This window comes from Lontra canadensis, unplaced genomic scaffold (genome assembly GCF_010015895.1).
Source record: "Lontra canadensis isolate GAN:19392208 unplaced genomic scaffold, GSC_riverotter_1.0 scaffold48, whole genome shotgun sequence".
Classification (NCBI taxonomy): Eukaryota; Metazoa; Chordata; class Mammalia; order Carnivora; family Mustelidae; genus Lontra; species Lontra canadensis.
This window is the reverse complement of record NW_022631042.1, coordinates 11,144,299-11,159,967: the sequence shown is the minus strand read 5'-3', so window position 1 is coordinate 11,159,967 and position 15,669 is coordinate 11,144,299. Positions and strand designations below refer to the sequence as shown.

The window sequence follows — 15,669 nt, the reverse complement described above, 5'->3', positions numbered from 1 at the left end:
TGCGGGGCTCGATCCCAGGATGCTGGCTGGGATCAGGACCTGAGCTGAAGGCAGTCGCTTAACCAACTGGCCACCCTGGTGGCCTAATGTTTTATTTTCAAAGAGGAGGAACCACAGTGGACAAAAAGAAAAGTATATGCTGTATCAAAAAATTGTGTGTGTCTTAGCTCTCCTACCTACTGCAAAACTGGGACTTCTGGAGTGTTTCCCAATGCCGACAACCAACCTCTGATTCTCAGGACACCCAGTGGGTGTTCAAGAATTCACCTCAGTTCTGACAGTAACTACCTCGGGTTAGCGCAGACCCTGCAAAACTGCTCCCCTTCCAGTTTTAGAACTAGTTGTAAGTCTTAGAGACATCATCCACACTTCTGAAGGACTGGCCATAAAGGAGGGGTCACCACAACCCCTTCTCAGGTTTGATAATTTGCTAGAATGTCTCAGAGAACTCAGGAGGGCATTTTACTGGTTTATGATGAAGGATACAAATCAGGAGCAGCCAAACAGAAGTGAGGCACAGGGCAAAGTTCGAGTGGTGGGGTGCACAGAGCTTCCCTTCTCCCTCTGGTCACACCCCCCTCCCAGCACCTGGATGCTTCACCAGCTTGGAAGTTCAAATTTTGTTCAAGACTTTCTCTCTTCACAAGCTCAACCTTCAGCCATCCTTCCCTTCAAGGAGGTCAGGGGTGGGACTGAAATTTTCAACCCTCTCATCAGTGGGTTTTTCTGGTGACCAGCCTTATCTTGAGGCTTTCTAGAAACTTTACCCTAAGTTGGTCAGGTATGATGTAAATGGGTTCATCATGAAAAAACAAAAGACCCTTCTAATACTCAGGAAATCCCAAAGGTTGTAGAAGCTCTGAGCCAGGAACTGGGATCAAATACCAAATGAATGTCCTATCATAGCACAGGGACATGCACCTTTACCTAGTCCATGGAATGGATTTGAAAGAATTTAATGTAATGGATCTGAAAGCATTCTTTTAGCCAAAAATTACAAGATAAATGTAATGTGTATTCCAAGCCTTTGTTCCTTGTGGTTGCTGCACAAAGTAAAACTGTTGACAGATTGGCCTTGCAGAGGTTTGAGTGCATTGGCAAGCATGCCTCAAATGAAGTCCATGGGATTTTATACACACACACACACACACATACACACATATACACTTGTGTGTGCATGCACGTACACACACATACACCTATGGTAGACTACTATAAAGTGCCCTGGTGAATAACGCCTCCCTAAATTCACACCCTTGGTATCACTGCCTCTTGCAATCAATCTGGTCTTAGGATTTGCTTAAAGGAATAGAATAGTATGGAAATGACATTGTGTGACTTTTCTGAAGCCTGCACAGCTTGTGCCTTCACTCTCTTGAGCCTTGCCGTTCTAAGCAGTTGAGCTAGACCAGTTAATGATGAACCACTTCATGGAGAGAGAGCGGTCCCCCCAACCCCATTCCGGTCTTTTCAAGGTCTCAGATATAGGAACGGGGTCATCTCGGGCTCTCCAGCTTAGTTCACCCACTGGATGGATGCAGCAGCGTGAGTGAGCCCAGATGAGACCAGAAGAACCACCTAGTGAACCCACAACATTTCGAGAAATAATAAATCGTTGTCATAAGCTACTAATTTTAGGGTTTTTTTCTTCTTTTATGCAGCAATAGAGAACTGAGGCCGTTCTCAACTTGTGATGCCCAGATTCTTTAGGTGTTGGTTGTGTGTGAATCTGGCATTAGATAGGAAGGGGGAAGGAGAAGGAGAGAGTGAGAACTGAAGACATGCCTGAGGACTCGGAAATAGGAGGCCCGTACATCAGCCTCCATGATGACAACACAACATGTTGCCTTCCTCTCTGGTGACAAATGGTGCACGAGAGGAGACATCCACTTGCTGTATGTCACTGGCCGTGGTGAATCACGAAAACATGCCATACGTACCCAGAGATTCAAAAATGCCATTGTCTTTATTTAATTTATTTATTTGTTTGCTTGTTTATTTATTTAGAGGGTGTGGTGGTGGGGAGCGGCCATGGGAGCAGGGGAGAGAGAGAATATTAAGCAGGTTCCATGCCCAGCACTGAGCCCAATCCAGGGCTCAGTCTCATGACCCTGAGATCATGACCTGAGCCAAAATCAAGAGTTGGACACTTGGGCACCTGGGTGGTTCACTGGGTTAAGCCTCTGCCTTCGGCCCAGGTCATGCTCAGGGTCCTGGGGTCGAGCCCCGCATCAGGCTCTCTGCCCAGCAGGAAGCCTGCTTCCCCCTCTCTGCTGGCCTCTCTGCCTGCTTATGCTCTCTCTCTCTCTCTCTCTCTGTCAAATAAATAAATAAAATCTTAAAAAAAAAAAAAGAAAGAGCTGGACACTTAACTGACTGAGCCACCCAGGTGCCTCCCAAAATACCACTGTCTTTTTTTTTTTTTAAGATTTAGGTTTGTTTTTTTTTTTTAAGATATTTTTATTCATTTGAGAGAGAAAGAGAGAGTGAGAGCACAAGGAGAAGGAGAGGGAGAAGCAGACTCCCCGATGAGCAGGGAGCTTGATGCAGGCAGAACTCGATCCTAGGACCCTGAGATCATGACCTGAGCCGAAAGCAGACACTAAAGAGGCCACCCAGACACCCCAATACCATTATCTTTAATTCATAGTTTGGTATAGTCAATTGTTTTGACTATTCTATTAATAGAACCTCAATAAGTTTATATTACTTATAAAGTCAGAAGAATATCACTCTAACAATCCTATGTTATATAAAAATAGATTTATGCAATTGTAAATTGTGTTGTTGTAGAGCACGTGAAGATGATTTGATAGGGATGCCTGGCTGGCTCAGTCAGTGGAATATCCGACTTTTGGTCTTGGGTTGTGAGTTCCAGCCCCACATTGGGTGTAGAGATTACTTCTAAAAAGTTATTTTATAAACAAATGGGTATGTTGCCTTCACTCCTCCTCCCCTTTTCCCTTTCTCTAATGTTTGTTGAGCAGGTTGAAGGGCTAGATGGTGGGCGCCTGGGTGGCTCAGTGGGTTAAAGCCTTTGCCTTCGGCTCAGGTCATGGTCCCAGGGTCCTGGGATCAAGCCCCACATCGGGCTCTCTGCTCAGCAGGGAGCCTGCTTCCCTGCACCCCCCCGCCTGCCTCTCTGCCTGCTTGTCATCTCTGTCAAATAAATAAATAAAATCTTAAAAAAAAAAAGAAGAAGGGCTAGATGGTGGCCAACTTCCTGAACCAACATCTTTCTAGCAAGTTGCTGCTTTTTCTCCATGATCAGCTGAAGTCAAGAGCCCTGAGCTCCCAACAGGTGCTAGAAACCCATTGGTTCTTCGGATTTTGGCTTGTAAAGGTTTCTGGTGGGGTCTGCTGATGTGGGTTGTTTGCCTTGGAGCTTGTGTAGGTGATTTTTTTTTAAAAGATTTTATTTATTTATTTGACACAGAGAGAGATCACAAGTAGGCAGAGAGGCAGGTGGGGGTGGGGGGAAAGCAGGCTCCCCGTCGAACAGAGAGCCCGATGCGGGCTTGATCCCAGAACCCTGAGATCATGACCTGAGCTGAAGGCAGAGGCTCAACCCACTGAGTCACCCAGGTGCCCCATGTGTAGGTGATTCTTAAGACATTGAGGAAGTTTGAGGGGGAACCCCCTGAAGTCTGAGTGCCTCTAAGAATAAATCTCCATGGGATTCAATTCAGTTTCAGATCTCCATTGAAGATTTTTGAGAAAGGGGGCGCCTGGCTGGTTCAGTCGGTGGATCGTGTGACTCTTGATCTCAGGGTTGTGAGGTCAAGCACCATGTTGGATGTAGAGCTTACTTAAATTAAAAAAAAAGGTTTTTTGTTTTGTTTTGTTTTTAAGATGTTACTTACTTGTTTGACAGAGAGAGAGCACAAGCAGGGGGAGCCGTAAACAGAGGTAGAGGGAGAAGCAGACTTCCCACTGAGCAGGGAGACCAGTGTGGGACTCGATCCTAGGACCCTGAGATCATGACCTGAGTTGAAGGCAGATGCTTAACCAACTGAGCCGCCCAGTCGCCCTGGGGAGAGAGTTTAAGCAGGGAGACTGCCCAGCCCATGAGCAGCGCCCCCTGCCACTGTCGCGTTGGGTCTGTTCCTCTGTCAAGTCATTTCAGCAGACTGTGAGGCCCGAAATGGGTCTTGCAGGACAAGAGAAACAGCCGGTGGACACCAAGGCCTGTTTATCTCCAGCTGCCCAGAGGGATGTGTTCTTGGGTTACTGAGTGTGCCCTTGGACAGGACTGCCCTCAGTTTATATTACTGTTTCACATGAGTTCAGCTGTACAAGGGGACAGATTTAAACTTCCTTTTGTTCTTGTCAATTTATTCAGCACCACCTACTATGTGCCAGGCACTCCCAAAGGAACTAAGGACATACAGTCCCTCTTTAAGTAACAGAGTCTAGTTTTCTTTAGCATTGCAGCATAAAAATCCTGACGTGGAAAGTAAATTACAAGCGTGTGGGACTTCATGATGTCTAGAAGTTCTGAGAATCAGGTGTGAGATCCAGGAGAATGCCTTGAAATCAATGCAGTTACTGCGGCAACCATTTGGGAAAATCCTTTGGCCGTTGTCTGCTAAAGGTGAGCACACACGCACATCCCCTTTGACTTAGCAATTCCATTTTCTAGGTTATAGATACATACTCACCCAAAGACAGGGACGAGAACATTCATAGCAGCGCTACTCGTAATGGCCCAAACTGGAGACAGCGGAACCACCCATCACTGGTAGAATCATGTGACCATCAGAGTCCGGAGACAAAACAGAAATTACTTTCTTGTGGCAGTTAGATCAGCAGCTTTAACAAAACAAATAAACAAACAGAATATAAGGCATCGTTTGGTTGAACAGGTACTGCAGAACGAAAAGAGGATAAAGGGGACACTGTGATAAGACCATATTGCAGGAATTCCCTTCTCTACAGCCGGGGAACAAGGTGCAGAGCTGGGGTACGCCCAGCTTAGAGGAAGGGGCTGGGACCCGGAGGTCTGAGGAGGGGATATTGCCTGGCGTTGGGTGTCGTTCTGAGGGGATAGCATGAGGCTGGTTTGAAGTACACTATAAAACTTGAGACTGGACCCCTCTGCTGTTGTGAAGAGATGATGGTGACAGGACCCGCCAACCACAGGAAGGGGGTAAACTCCGTCTCCGTTTCCAGGCTCCAGGCTATCTCTGGCGCCCCCAGCCGGCAGAACTAATTATAGTCTGTTGGCTGAGTCAGCTGCCTCCTTACAAAGCTGAGACTAGAAGGGCAAGTTTGGGGTTAAGACACAGTACTTGTTTTTTTGTTTGCTTGTTTGTTTGTTTTTGTTTTTGTTTTTAAGATTTAATTTATTGGATAGAGTGAGAGGTCAGTTGAGGCGGGGGGTTGCAGAGGGAGAGGGAGAAGCCGACTCCCCGCTGAGCAGGGAGCCCAACTTGGAGCTCCATCCTAGGACTCTAGGATCATGACCTGAGCTGAGGGTAGGTGTTTAACCAGCTGAGCCACCCGGGCGCCCCTTGTTTTTTTTTTTTTTTTTTTTTTTGAGAGACAGTGTAGTAGGGAGGGACAGAGGGAGGGGGAGAGAAAGAATCTTAAGCAGGCTCCACGCCCAATGTGGAGCTTGAGGCGGGGCTCTATCTCACCACTCTGAGATCATGACCTGAGCTGATATCAAGAGTAGCACACTTAACAGACTGAGCCACCCAGGTGCACCAAGACACCAAGCAGTTTAATAAATGGTGTCAGTGGGGGCCCCTGGCAGACTCAGTTGGTAGACCATGCGGCTCTTTTTCTCAGAGTTGTGAGTGCAAGCCCCACACTGGGTGCAGAGATTACTTTCAAACCAATCTTTAAAAAAATAAATAAGTGAATGGCACCAGTGGATTTAAAAAACAAGTGGTATATTCACAAAATGGAACACTCTAAGGAAAGTATTACTGCACGTAACACACAGCTCAGTCTTGCAAACCTGAGGTCCAGCAAAAGAAACCAACTGCAAAGCCCTAGTGTATGATTTCATTTACATAAACCTAAAAACTGGGCACCTTTAATCAGCAGGCTAGTTAGAATAGAGGTTATCTGGGTGGGAGTAGTGACTGAGGAGGGACGAGGGGGCTTTCGGGAGGTACTGGGAGGGTTCAACATTGTTTTTTTAACGATTTTATTTATATGAGAGAGACAGAGAGCACAGAGGGAGAGTGAGAGGGAAAAGCAGGCTCCCCACTAACAGAGAGCCTGATGTAAGACTCCATCCCAGGACCCCGTGATCATGACCTGAGCCAGAAAGCAGACGCTTAGCCAACTGAGCCACCCAGGTGCCCCTCAAATAAGTATAATTAAACACTATAATCTTGAGGACTCACCAAGCTGTTTTGTGTTTGTGGTTTTTTTTTTAAGATTTTATTTATTTATCTGATAGACACAGATCACAAGTAGGCAGAGAGGCAGGCAGAGAGAGAGGAGGAAACAGGCTCCATGCTGAGCAGAGAGCCTGATGTGGGGCTCAATCCCAGGACCCTGCGATCATGACCTGAGCTGGAGGCAGAGGCTTTAACCCACTGAGCCGTCCAAGCGCCCTGTGTTTGTGTTTTTTTTAAGATTTTATTTTTATGGGGCACCTGGGGGGCTCAGTCAGTTAAGCATCCAACTCTTGATTTCAGGGGTCATGATCTTGGAGTTGTGAGATTGAGTCTCTAGTTGGGCTCTGTGCTGGGCATAGAATCCGCTTGAGATTCTCTCTCCCTCTCCCTCTGTCCCTTCCCTGCCTTAGAAAATGAAAAAAAGGTTTACTTTTTAGGTAGTCTCTACACCCAATGTGGGGCTTATACTTACAATCTTGAGATCAAGAGTCACATGCTCCGCTGACTGAACCAGCCAGGTGCCCTGATTATAAAGCCTTTTTTTTTTTAAAGCTTTATTTATTTATTTTAGAGAGAGCGAGAGAGAGCGAGAGAGAGAACAAGTGGGTGAGGCAGAGGGAAAGGGAGAGGGAATCTTAAGCTGACTCCATGCTGAGCACAGAGCTCTGATGCAGGGCTTGATCTCACAACACTGAGATCATGATCTAAACTGAAACCAAGAGTCAGACACTTACCTGACTGAGGCACCCAGGTGCCCCTCAAAAGCTGTTTCTTTCTTTTTTTTTTTTTTCTTTTAAAGATTTAATTAATTTATTTGACAGACAGAGATCACAAGCAGGCAGAGAGGCAGACAGAGAGAGAGGGGAAAGCAGGCTCCCTGCTGACCAGAGAGCCTGACGCGGGGCTCGATTCCAGGACCCTGAGATCATGACCTGAGCCGAAGGCAAAGGCTTAACCCATTGAGCCACCCAGGCGCCCCTCAGCTTATTTTTACATCAGATTTTATATTGGATTTTTGAATCAGTTACCATAAAATGGAAAACAAAATTCTTATACTCAGAGAGTTCATGTATTTGAGAAACAAGTATTTTCTCATGGCTCTGTCCATGTTCAAACGCTGGAAAGAACTGGGGCCCAGAGTGCGAGAGTTTGGCATAGTTTATTATGGTCCGACCCTCTGATTTGTTTAGATACGCGCTGGCATATTAGTCAAGATTCTATATCCCTACTAATACAGTCCTTGGACAGATCGTTCAAAGCCATTTTTAACTGGCTCCTTTTATTTATAACACATCTATTACTATTGTTGATTTTCCCTAGATAATCTAGACTACATTCCCTTTTCTTTACTTAATGTGAACATTGGACTGAAAATTCCCTTTCATTTCTACTGTTTAGACAATAACCCAATGAGGGGGGTCTGTAAGGATTCTCGCTCACAAATCAGAGGCCTTGAAAAAAAGAAGTAATGACCCCTTGTGGTGGTTTAAAAAATATGTCCGCTTATTCTCTGTCACTCTTCCCTTCAAGAAGTGGTTTTGTGCTCCTCCGTTGAGCATGGGCTGTACTTGCCTTTCATGAATGGAATGTGGTGAAAATGACAGATTGTGACTTCTGAGGGTAGGTCACAGAAGGCAGTGAAGTTTCTTCCTTGCTCTCTGGGGGAAGCCACACACTCAACCACCCTATGGAAAGATCCAGGTGGAGGAAGTGAGGCCTCCTCCAAAGAGCCAGGGAGGGTCTGAGGCCTCCTGCTAACAGCCATGTGAGTGAGCCATCTTGGAAACAGATCTTTCAGCCTTCCTCAAGCCTCCAGATGACTGCAGCCCCAAGTGACAACTTCACTCTCCAGCCAAACAGCTCCCCAAGTCCCAGACCACAAAAATCGTGAGATAATATATGTTTGTTTTAAGTTGCTAAATTTGGGAGAAATTTGTTTTGTAGCAATAGATTAGTAAGACATGTCTTGATATGCATATAGATAAGAATGGCTAGTATTTTTTTTAAACTTCTTTTTTTTTAAGATTTTATTTATTTATTTGACAGACAGAGATCACAAGTAGGCAGGAGGCAGGCAGAGAGAGAGGTGGGGAAGCAGGCTCCCAGCTGAGCAGAGAGCCCCATGCAGGGCTCGATCCCAGGACCCTGGGATCATGACCTGAGCCAAAGGCAGAGGCTTTAACCCACTGAGCTGCCCAGGCGCCCAAGAACAGCTAATGTTTATTGAACAATTAGATCGTTCTCTAAGTATTTTATATGAAACAACTCATTGAATCCTCACAAGCATATAAGGTAGTTAATATTACTATCCTTGTTTTGCAGCTCAGGAAACTGAGGCACAGAGAAACTGAGTAACTTGCCCAAGTTACCCAGCCCGAGATTTACGTAGTAAATGGTAAAACTGGGATTTGAACTCAGACAGTCTGGCTCTACTACTCTGTGCACTAACTTCTGGGTTAAATTCCTGCTTTAATGGCACTAATACCATTGAGAAATATGCTGTAATCATAAAAGACGGGCTTAAGCTTCATAACAGAAGGTATAAATTAGATCTAAAGGAACTTTCCTAGAAATGTCAAAGCATTGGAGAGCCTTTAGAAAGAGGCTAGGTTCACATCCACTAAAGGCCCAAAGGTGGGTTGTATGACCTCTCCAGTCTGTTTCTAATTCTATGACATACTGAATATACCCTCTACCATATGGCATGATTTAATAGCTCTACTTAGAAATGTTAGTGTACAATTGGGTTTATGGCATTCTGTAATTTTCTCTTATGGTTAGTAAAGATTAACAGGAAAGGTTCACCTTGAATTCCGTTGTGCTAGATTAGGGGGAAAATGCACATATACTGCCCTTTTCATTTCTTTTGGACTGCTAACAGAGAACAAAATATATCCAGTTCTAATACTACCGCTTCTTAATTATAATCTCAGAATTAGATTTATTAGCAATAAATAATGGTAGAATAAAATAATTTTATTTTATTTTTAAAAATTTTATTTAAAAAAAAACTTAAAAAAATACTTATACTCTCTTTGTTTCTTTTTCTAATTTCATTGAAAATGTCATTTTAAATTATGCATCCCAAAGAAATTTTCCGTTTTTAAATTTCCATTTTTAAAATTAAAAAAATTTTTTTTCAGTAGGCTCCACACCCGGTATGGGGCTTGAACTCACAACTGACCCTGAGATTGAATCGCGTGCTCTACCCACTGAAACAGCCATGTTCCCCCAAATTTTTAATTTTTAAATTTGTAGAGACTAGATTTATACTTTATCATTCTTTCTGTAAGCACCTAATATAGTATGTGCAAATTTATTGATTGATAATTAAGTGGGTGTATTTTAACTCAATAAATTCAAAGCAATTCACAGATATTGTAGGTGGCAAATGTGGTTCTCTCCTAATTTATAGATGTAAAAAGATTGACAAGATCACCTTAGGTCTTTAATTGTTATCTTCTCAGTGAGAACTTTTTTTTAAAAAAGATTTATTTATTTGAGAGAGCACAAGCAGGAGCAGGGGGAAGAGTAGTGGGGGAGGAGGAGGGAGAAGCAGACTCCCCGCTTAGCAGGGAGCCCAACTCTGGGCTTGATCCCAGGACCTTGAGATCATGGCCCGAGCCGAAGGCAGACACTTGACTGACTGAGCCACCCAGGTGCTCCTCAGGGGCACCTGGGTGGCTCAGTCAGTGATGCCTCTGCCTTCGGCTCAAGTCATGATCCCGTGTCCTGGGACCGAGTCCCACATCGGGCTCCTTGCTCAGCAGGGACCCTGCTTCTCCTCCTCCTTCTCCTGCTCCCCATGGTTGTGCTCTCTCTCACATTCTCTGTCAAATAAATAAATAAATAATACAATCTTTAAGGAAAAAAAAAAAAACAAACCTCTCGAAAAAAAGAAAAGACCTCCCTGAAAGGTTGGTATTTTTTTATTTTTCATTTAGTTGTTGTTTTTTTCTTTTTATAGATGCTACTGCCATCTAGTAATCATAGTAATACTTCACATATTTATTTTGTTTATTTTCTCTTCTGGCAGCAGAATGTAAGCTCCACGAGGGAGGGAGATTTCTGTGTTCTTCTTTCAGTGCTATAGACTCAATATGTAGAATAATGCTACATTAATAGGTATTGGATAATTATTTGTTGAACAAATGAATGCAAAGATCTAGCAGGCAGATTGGGTCTCGTGTCTCCCATCTAGTGTTAATTATAATTAATTATGTACTGAATTGTTACTTATTTTATTTGATTATCATATTGATCAAGGAGGATTGGTACTGATATTATTACCATTTTCCAGATGGTGTAATTAAATAACTTGTTCAAGGTTATGGAGAAATTAGTAGCAGAAATTGGCTTCAACATTAAGTGAAAGTAGCCAGTTACAAAAGGCCGCATAGTGTATGATTTCATTTACATGATCTGTCCAGAGCGGGCAAGTCTATAGAGACAGAAAAGAGATTAGTGGCTGCCCAGGGCTTTGCAGGGAAGGATGGGGGAAATGGGGAGTGACTACTAATGACTATGGAGTTTCTTTTAGGGGTGACAAAAAATTTTTAAATTAGATCGTGGTGGTGGTTGCACAACCATGTGAACGTACTAAAAAACCATTGAATTTTGCACTTTAAGGGGGTGAATGGTACGGTATGTGAATTAAATCTCAATAAAGCTGTTAAAAATAATAAAAGAAATTGGTTTCAAATTCACATTTCTTTGGTTTCCAAGCTTCTAATCACCTTCCAGGAGGAACTAAGACTGGACACATGCTGGTTTTGAGACCATGTCAAGGAAAGCACAAGGTTTTCTATAACTTCTTGTGCCAGAACGTGAAGAGGTGCTCAAAAATCTACTGGGACATGTCCAAAGGTCACTACCAATTGGAAGGGTCTTTTGTGGTCAAATATGGAACAATTCAAGATCAAATATCTAAGTGACAGAAATTACTGTCAATATTGATACCAAAAACAAAGACAAAAAACAAGCCAAAAACAGAGAACCAAGGAGTGGTGAGAAATGAAAGGTCTTCTTTATATAAGAATGCCACCTAATTAATACAGGTGGAACAGTTGGAATGACAGAATTATAGTGTCATTCTTGTACAACCATGATAGTAGTAATCGAGCCAGGCAAGCATCATCAATAGATGATGAGCCACCCAGGTGCCCCTTCTTATTCATTCTTTTTATGGGCTGAAAAATATTCCATTATAGGGGTGCCTGGGTCATTGTAGGGGTGCTCAGGTCATGATCTCAGGGTCCTGGGATTGAGCCCCAAGTCGGGCTCTCTGCTCAGCAGGGAGCCTGCTTCCCTTGCTCTCTCTGACTACTTGTGATCTCTCTCTCTGTCAAATAAATAAAATCTTTAAAAAGGGGGGGTAAGCAACACCCATTTAAAAAAATATGTTCCATTGTATGTGTAAACCATAGTTTGTTTATCCATTCATGTGCTGATGGATATTTGGGTTGTTTCTGACCTTTTGGCTACTGTGATTAGTACTGCTGTGTACATTTGTGTACAAGGATTTGAGTACTTGTTTGCAGTTATTTTGGATATATACCTAGGGGTGGAATTGCTGATAATTCTATGTTTAGCTTTTTGAGGAACTGTGGGACTGTTTTCCACAGTGATTGTACCGTTTTACATTTCCACCAGCAATGTACAAGGATTCCAGTATCTCTATATCCCTGCCAACACTTAGTTTCCATTTATTTATTTATTTTTAAAGATTTATTTATTTGAGAGAGAGAGAGAGAGAGAGTCGGGGGAGGGGCAGAGAATCTCAAGTGGCTCCCCACTCAGTGCGGAGCCCGTGGGGCTCCACGTGGGGCTTGATGTGGGCTTGACATGGGGGTTGATCTCAGGACCCATGAATTCATGACCTGAGCCGAAACAGGAGTCTGAAGCTTAACCCACTGAGCTTATTTTCCATTTTAAAAAAGGAATATAGCCAACCTAGTATGTGTGAAAGGGTATCTTAGTGTGTGTGTGTGTGTGTGTGTGTGTGTGTGTAAGATTTTATTTATTTATTTGAGAGATAGAGCAAGAGAGCACAGAGGTAGAGTAAGAGGGAGAAGCAGACTCCCTGCTGAGCAGAGAGCCTGATGCTGGGCTCGACCCTGGACCCTGAAATCATAAAATGAGCCTGAGACAGATGCTTAACCGACTGAGCCACCCAGGGGCCCCTCCTTGTGGTTTTGCTTTGCATTTCTCTAATGATGTTGAGCATCTTTTCATGTGCTTTTCGGCCATTTGAGTATCTTTGGAGAAAGGTATATTCAAGTCCTTTACCCATTCTTTACATAGACTACTTTTTTAAATAGAAAAGAAACAAAGCTAGCTTTACCATAGAAAAATGATTAAATGTAACATCACAAATAATGGAACAAAATGCCATCATTTCCCTTCTGTTGCAACATACTAAGATGGACACAATATCATCCATACAGTGTACCTGACAAAATTATTTAACTTGAATCTAACAGGGAACAGTCGAGTACAAAGTGAGGGGTATCCTGCACAACAGTAGAACTGGGTTCTTCAAATGAAGTCATTGTTATGAAAGAAAACAACAACAGCTAGGGATTTTTCTAGACTAAAGGAGTGTGAAAAGACAAGGCATTTAAATGTAATGCATGATTCTTGATTGTATCCTGGATTGGAAAAAAGTCAGCAAAAAGGGACATTTTGAAAATTTGAATATGGCCTCTGTACAGATATTACAAATAATATTATATTATATTAAATTTTCTTGGAATGATAATGGAATTCTGATTATGCAGAATATCTTTGTTCTTAGATACTCATCGAAATGTTGAGGGTAAAGGCTAACAATGCAAAAACTTCAGTGATTCAGCAAAAACAACAAAGAAAGTTCCATACGCACACATACACACAAGGAAAGCCAATGTGATGAAATGTTAAAAATCGGTGAATATGGGTTAATATGGGTGTTGCTTATATTTTTCTCATAACGTTTCTGTAAGTTTAATATTTTTGAAAATACAAAGTTGAGAAAGTACTCAAGTAGAGAGAACAAACTAATGGTTACCAGAGGGGAAGTGGGTAGGGGTGGCCGAAGTGGGTGATGGGGAGTAAGGAGTGCACTCCAAGGAGGTGATTAAAATAAGAACTTAAAATGTTGCGAAAGTGAAAGGGTCATCAAATCTAAGCAGCGCTTTCGGTTCTTTGGGTTGAGCATCTTCAGAATAAGACAAGTTACTTTGATGAGTTAAGAAAATAGTTGTACAACCAAAGAGAGTAAATGGTCCGGGTGGCTCTCTTTCCAAAACATTATAATTATTTAAACAAACAAAGGAACACTGCAGTTGTCATTTTGTCCCACTACCAGCGTGATTCCGTCTTTATTAGGTAGCATGGTAGGTGGAAAGGATTCGGAGATAGCTAGGCCTAAGTTTGAATTATCGCTGGGTAAACTGTTCAACTTCTTTAGGACTCAGTTTCCTCATTGTAGGATGTAGACAATAACTACTTGGTGGGATTGTTGTGTTAACGGTCATGCACTTGTTTACTGAGCTGGGCTTTAATTCAGGTGCCAAAACTTCATCGTACTTTCCATACCATTTGCGTCTTTTCCCTTAATTGAACGAACAGTCCTGTGGGGTGGGCAAAGGGGAGAGATGAGAGGACTTCTCCAAGGTCACACAGCTAGTGAAGGACCCAGGTTTCCCCGCTCTTGGTCCTGTGCCCTTTCCACACCCGCCGGAGAGAAGGAAGTGGCGCTCATGGGGATGCAAGGATGTAGAGGAGCAAAGGGGGAGAAGAGGCCGCGCGAAGAGAGGTGGTGTGAGACCCGCGGAGGCGCCGGCCAAGGAAGGGCGCATGGAGAGGCGGGTGGCGCGGTCGGCCGGGGTACGTAGGGGAGAGGCTGTGGCGAGGGAGGGTCGCGCGGGCCGGGTGCCCAGGAGGGGCGGGAGGCCTGGGCCGTCCCCGGGGGCGCAAGAGGCGGAGGCCCCGGCCGCAGGCAGGGGCGGGGGACGCCGTGGGCGGGAGTGGCGGTGGTGGCGGGTGTGACTTCTGCACAGGTGGGGCGGGTGGGTGGGTGCGGGGCGCGCGGGAGGGCTCGGCGCAAGGGGTCCAGACCCCAGCGGGCGGGTGGGGGTGGGGCGGGGCGGGGGCGGGGCCGGCCGGGGGCGGGTCTCGCTGGGCCCCCCGCGGGAGCGGCGGCTGCTGCGGCGGCGGCGCAGGCGCGGTTCCCGCCTCCTCCCGGCTGGCGGAGAGAGTGGAGGCTGCAGCCCGGCTCGGCTCGGCTCGGCTCCCGCGTCGCCGCTGCCGCCGCCGCGAAGCCCCCCGCCCCGCTTCCGCCGCGTCGGGATGAGCTCCCGGAAAGGTGAGTGGCCCGCGGCGTCCCCTCTTCCCCGCCACGCGGCCCGGCAGGCCGGCCGGCCCGACCGTTAATGTGTGTCTTCTCTTTCCCTAGTGCTGGCCATTCAGGCCCGAAAGCGGAGGCCGAAAAGAGAGAAACATCCGAAAAAGTGAGTCCACGCCGCGCTAGCTCCGGGGCCTGTGCCCCCGCCTGGTCGAGGGCGGCCCGCGACCACGCAGGGGAAAGTTGCCCGGATCCCCAGTGCCGCCGGCTAGTCCCCCGGGACGCCGGCGCTCGCCTCCTGCGCGCCCCGGCGGGCGGCCCGGGGGGAGGGGCGGGCGGGGGAGGGGCGCGCGCGAGCCCGCGGCCGCCCGCAGAGCATCCCCGGACTCCCGGGCCCCGGCGGCCGCTGCGGCCGCGGCCGTGGGGCGGGGGACGGGCGGCGGGGCGCGGGGGCGCCGGGCGTGCGCACCCTCCCCCCTGCGCGCCGCGCTGGCCCAGGGGTCGCGGGCCCTTCCCGGGAGGGGCGCTGGCGTCTGCCTCCCCGGCCCCGCCGCGTGCGGGCGTGAGGCTGCTGCGTGGCTCGCACCTGGGCACGGGGGCCCAAGAGGAAGAAGAGCCGAGTGTGCCAGAAAGTGAGCGAGTGTGTGTGTGTGTGTGTGGCCTCCTCTTCCTCCCCGGCCCCCGCCTCTCGGCTTTTGCGGCTGAAAACCCGAGCTGGTTGTCAAGTGCTTTGCCTCGGGCGTGTTCCTGGCGCGAGTTCAGCGCCGAGACCTGTGCGTTTCGGGGCTCGGGGTTTTATTCGAAACTTTCTGCTCGGGCCGAGCGTCACTTCGCTGCGCGGCGGGTGCGCCCGGGTCGCGGGCTGCGCGGGACCGGTGGGCGTGTGCGCGGGCGGTCCCCGGCGCCGCTCCCCGGCCCTCGTTGTGCCGGGCAGTTGATGAATAGGGTGGTGATATTTAAAACATGCCAGCCGCCGGCCACCTCCAG

General features: G+C 46.4%; 1 protein-coding gene across 6 annotated transcripts in view; it reads left to right on the top strand.

The window, feature by feature from the left end:
* The first annotated feature begins 8,161 nt into the window (after positions 1–8,161).
* SRPK2 (SRSF protein kinase 2) overlaps positions 8,162–15,669 on the top strand; it is a 248,301-nt gene continuing 240,793 nt past the window's right edge. For 3 of the 6 annotated variants that reach the window (XM_032873334.1, XM_032873333.1, XM_032873332.1), the window contains exons 1-2: positions 14,084–14,225; positions 14,794–14,848. In XM_032873334.1, the coding sequence (XP_032729225.1) occupies positions 14,099–14,225; positions 14,794–14,848 (182 nt within the window). In that variant the 5' untranslated portion in view covers positions 14,084–14,098. Of the gene's footprint in view, positions 8,244–14,083; positions 14,226–14,579; positions 14,704–14,793; positions 14,849–15,669 lie in introns of those variants that run through there. The other 3 variants (XM_032873335.1, XM_032873338.1, XM_032873336.1) reach the window with 3 other exon arrangements.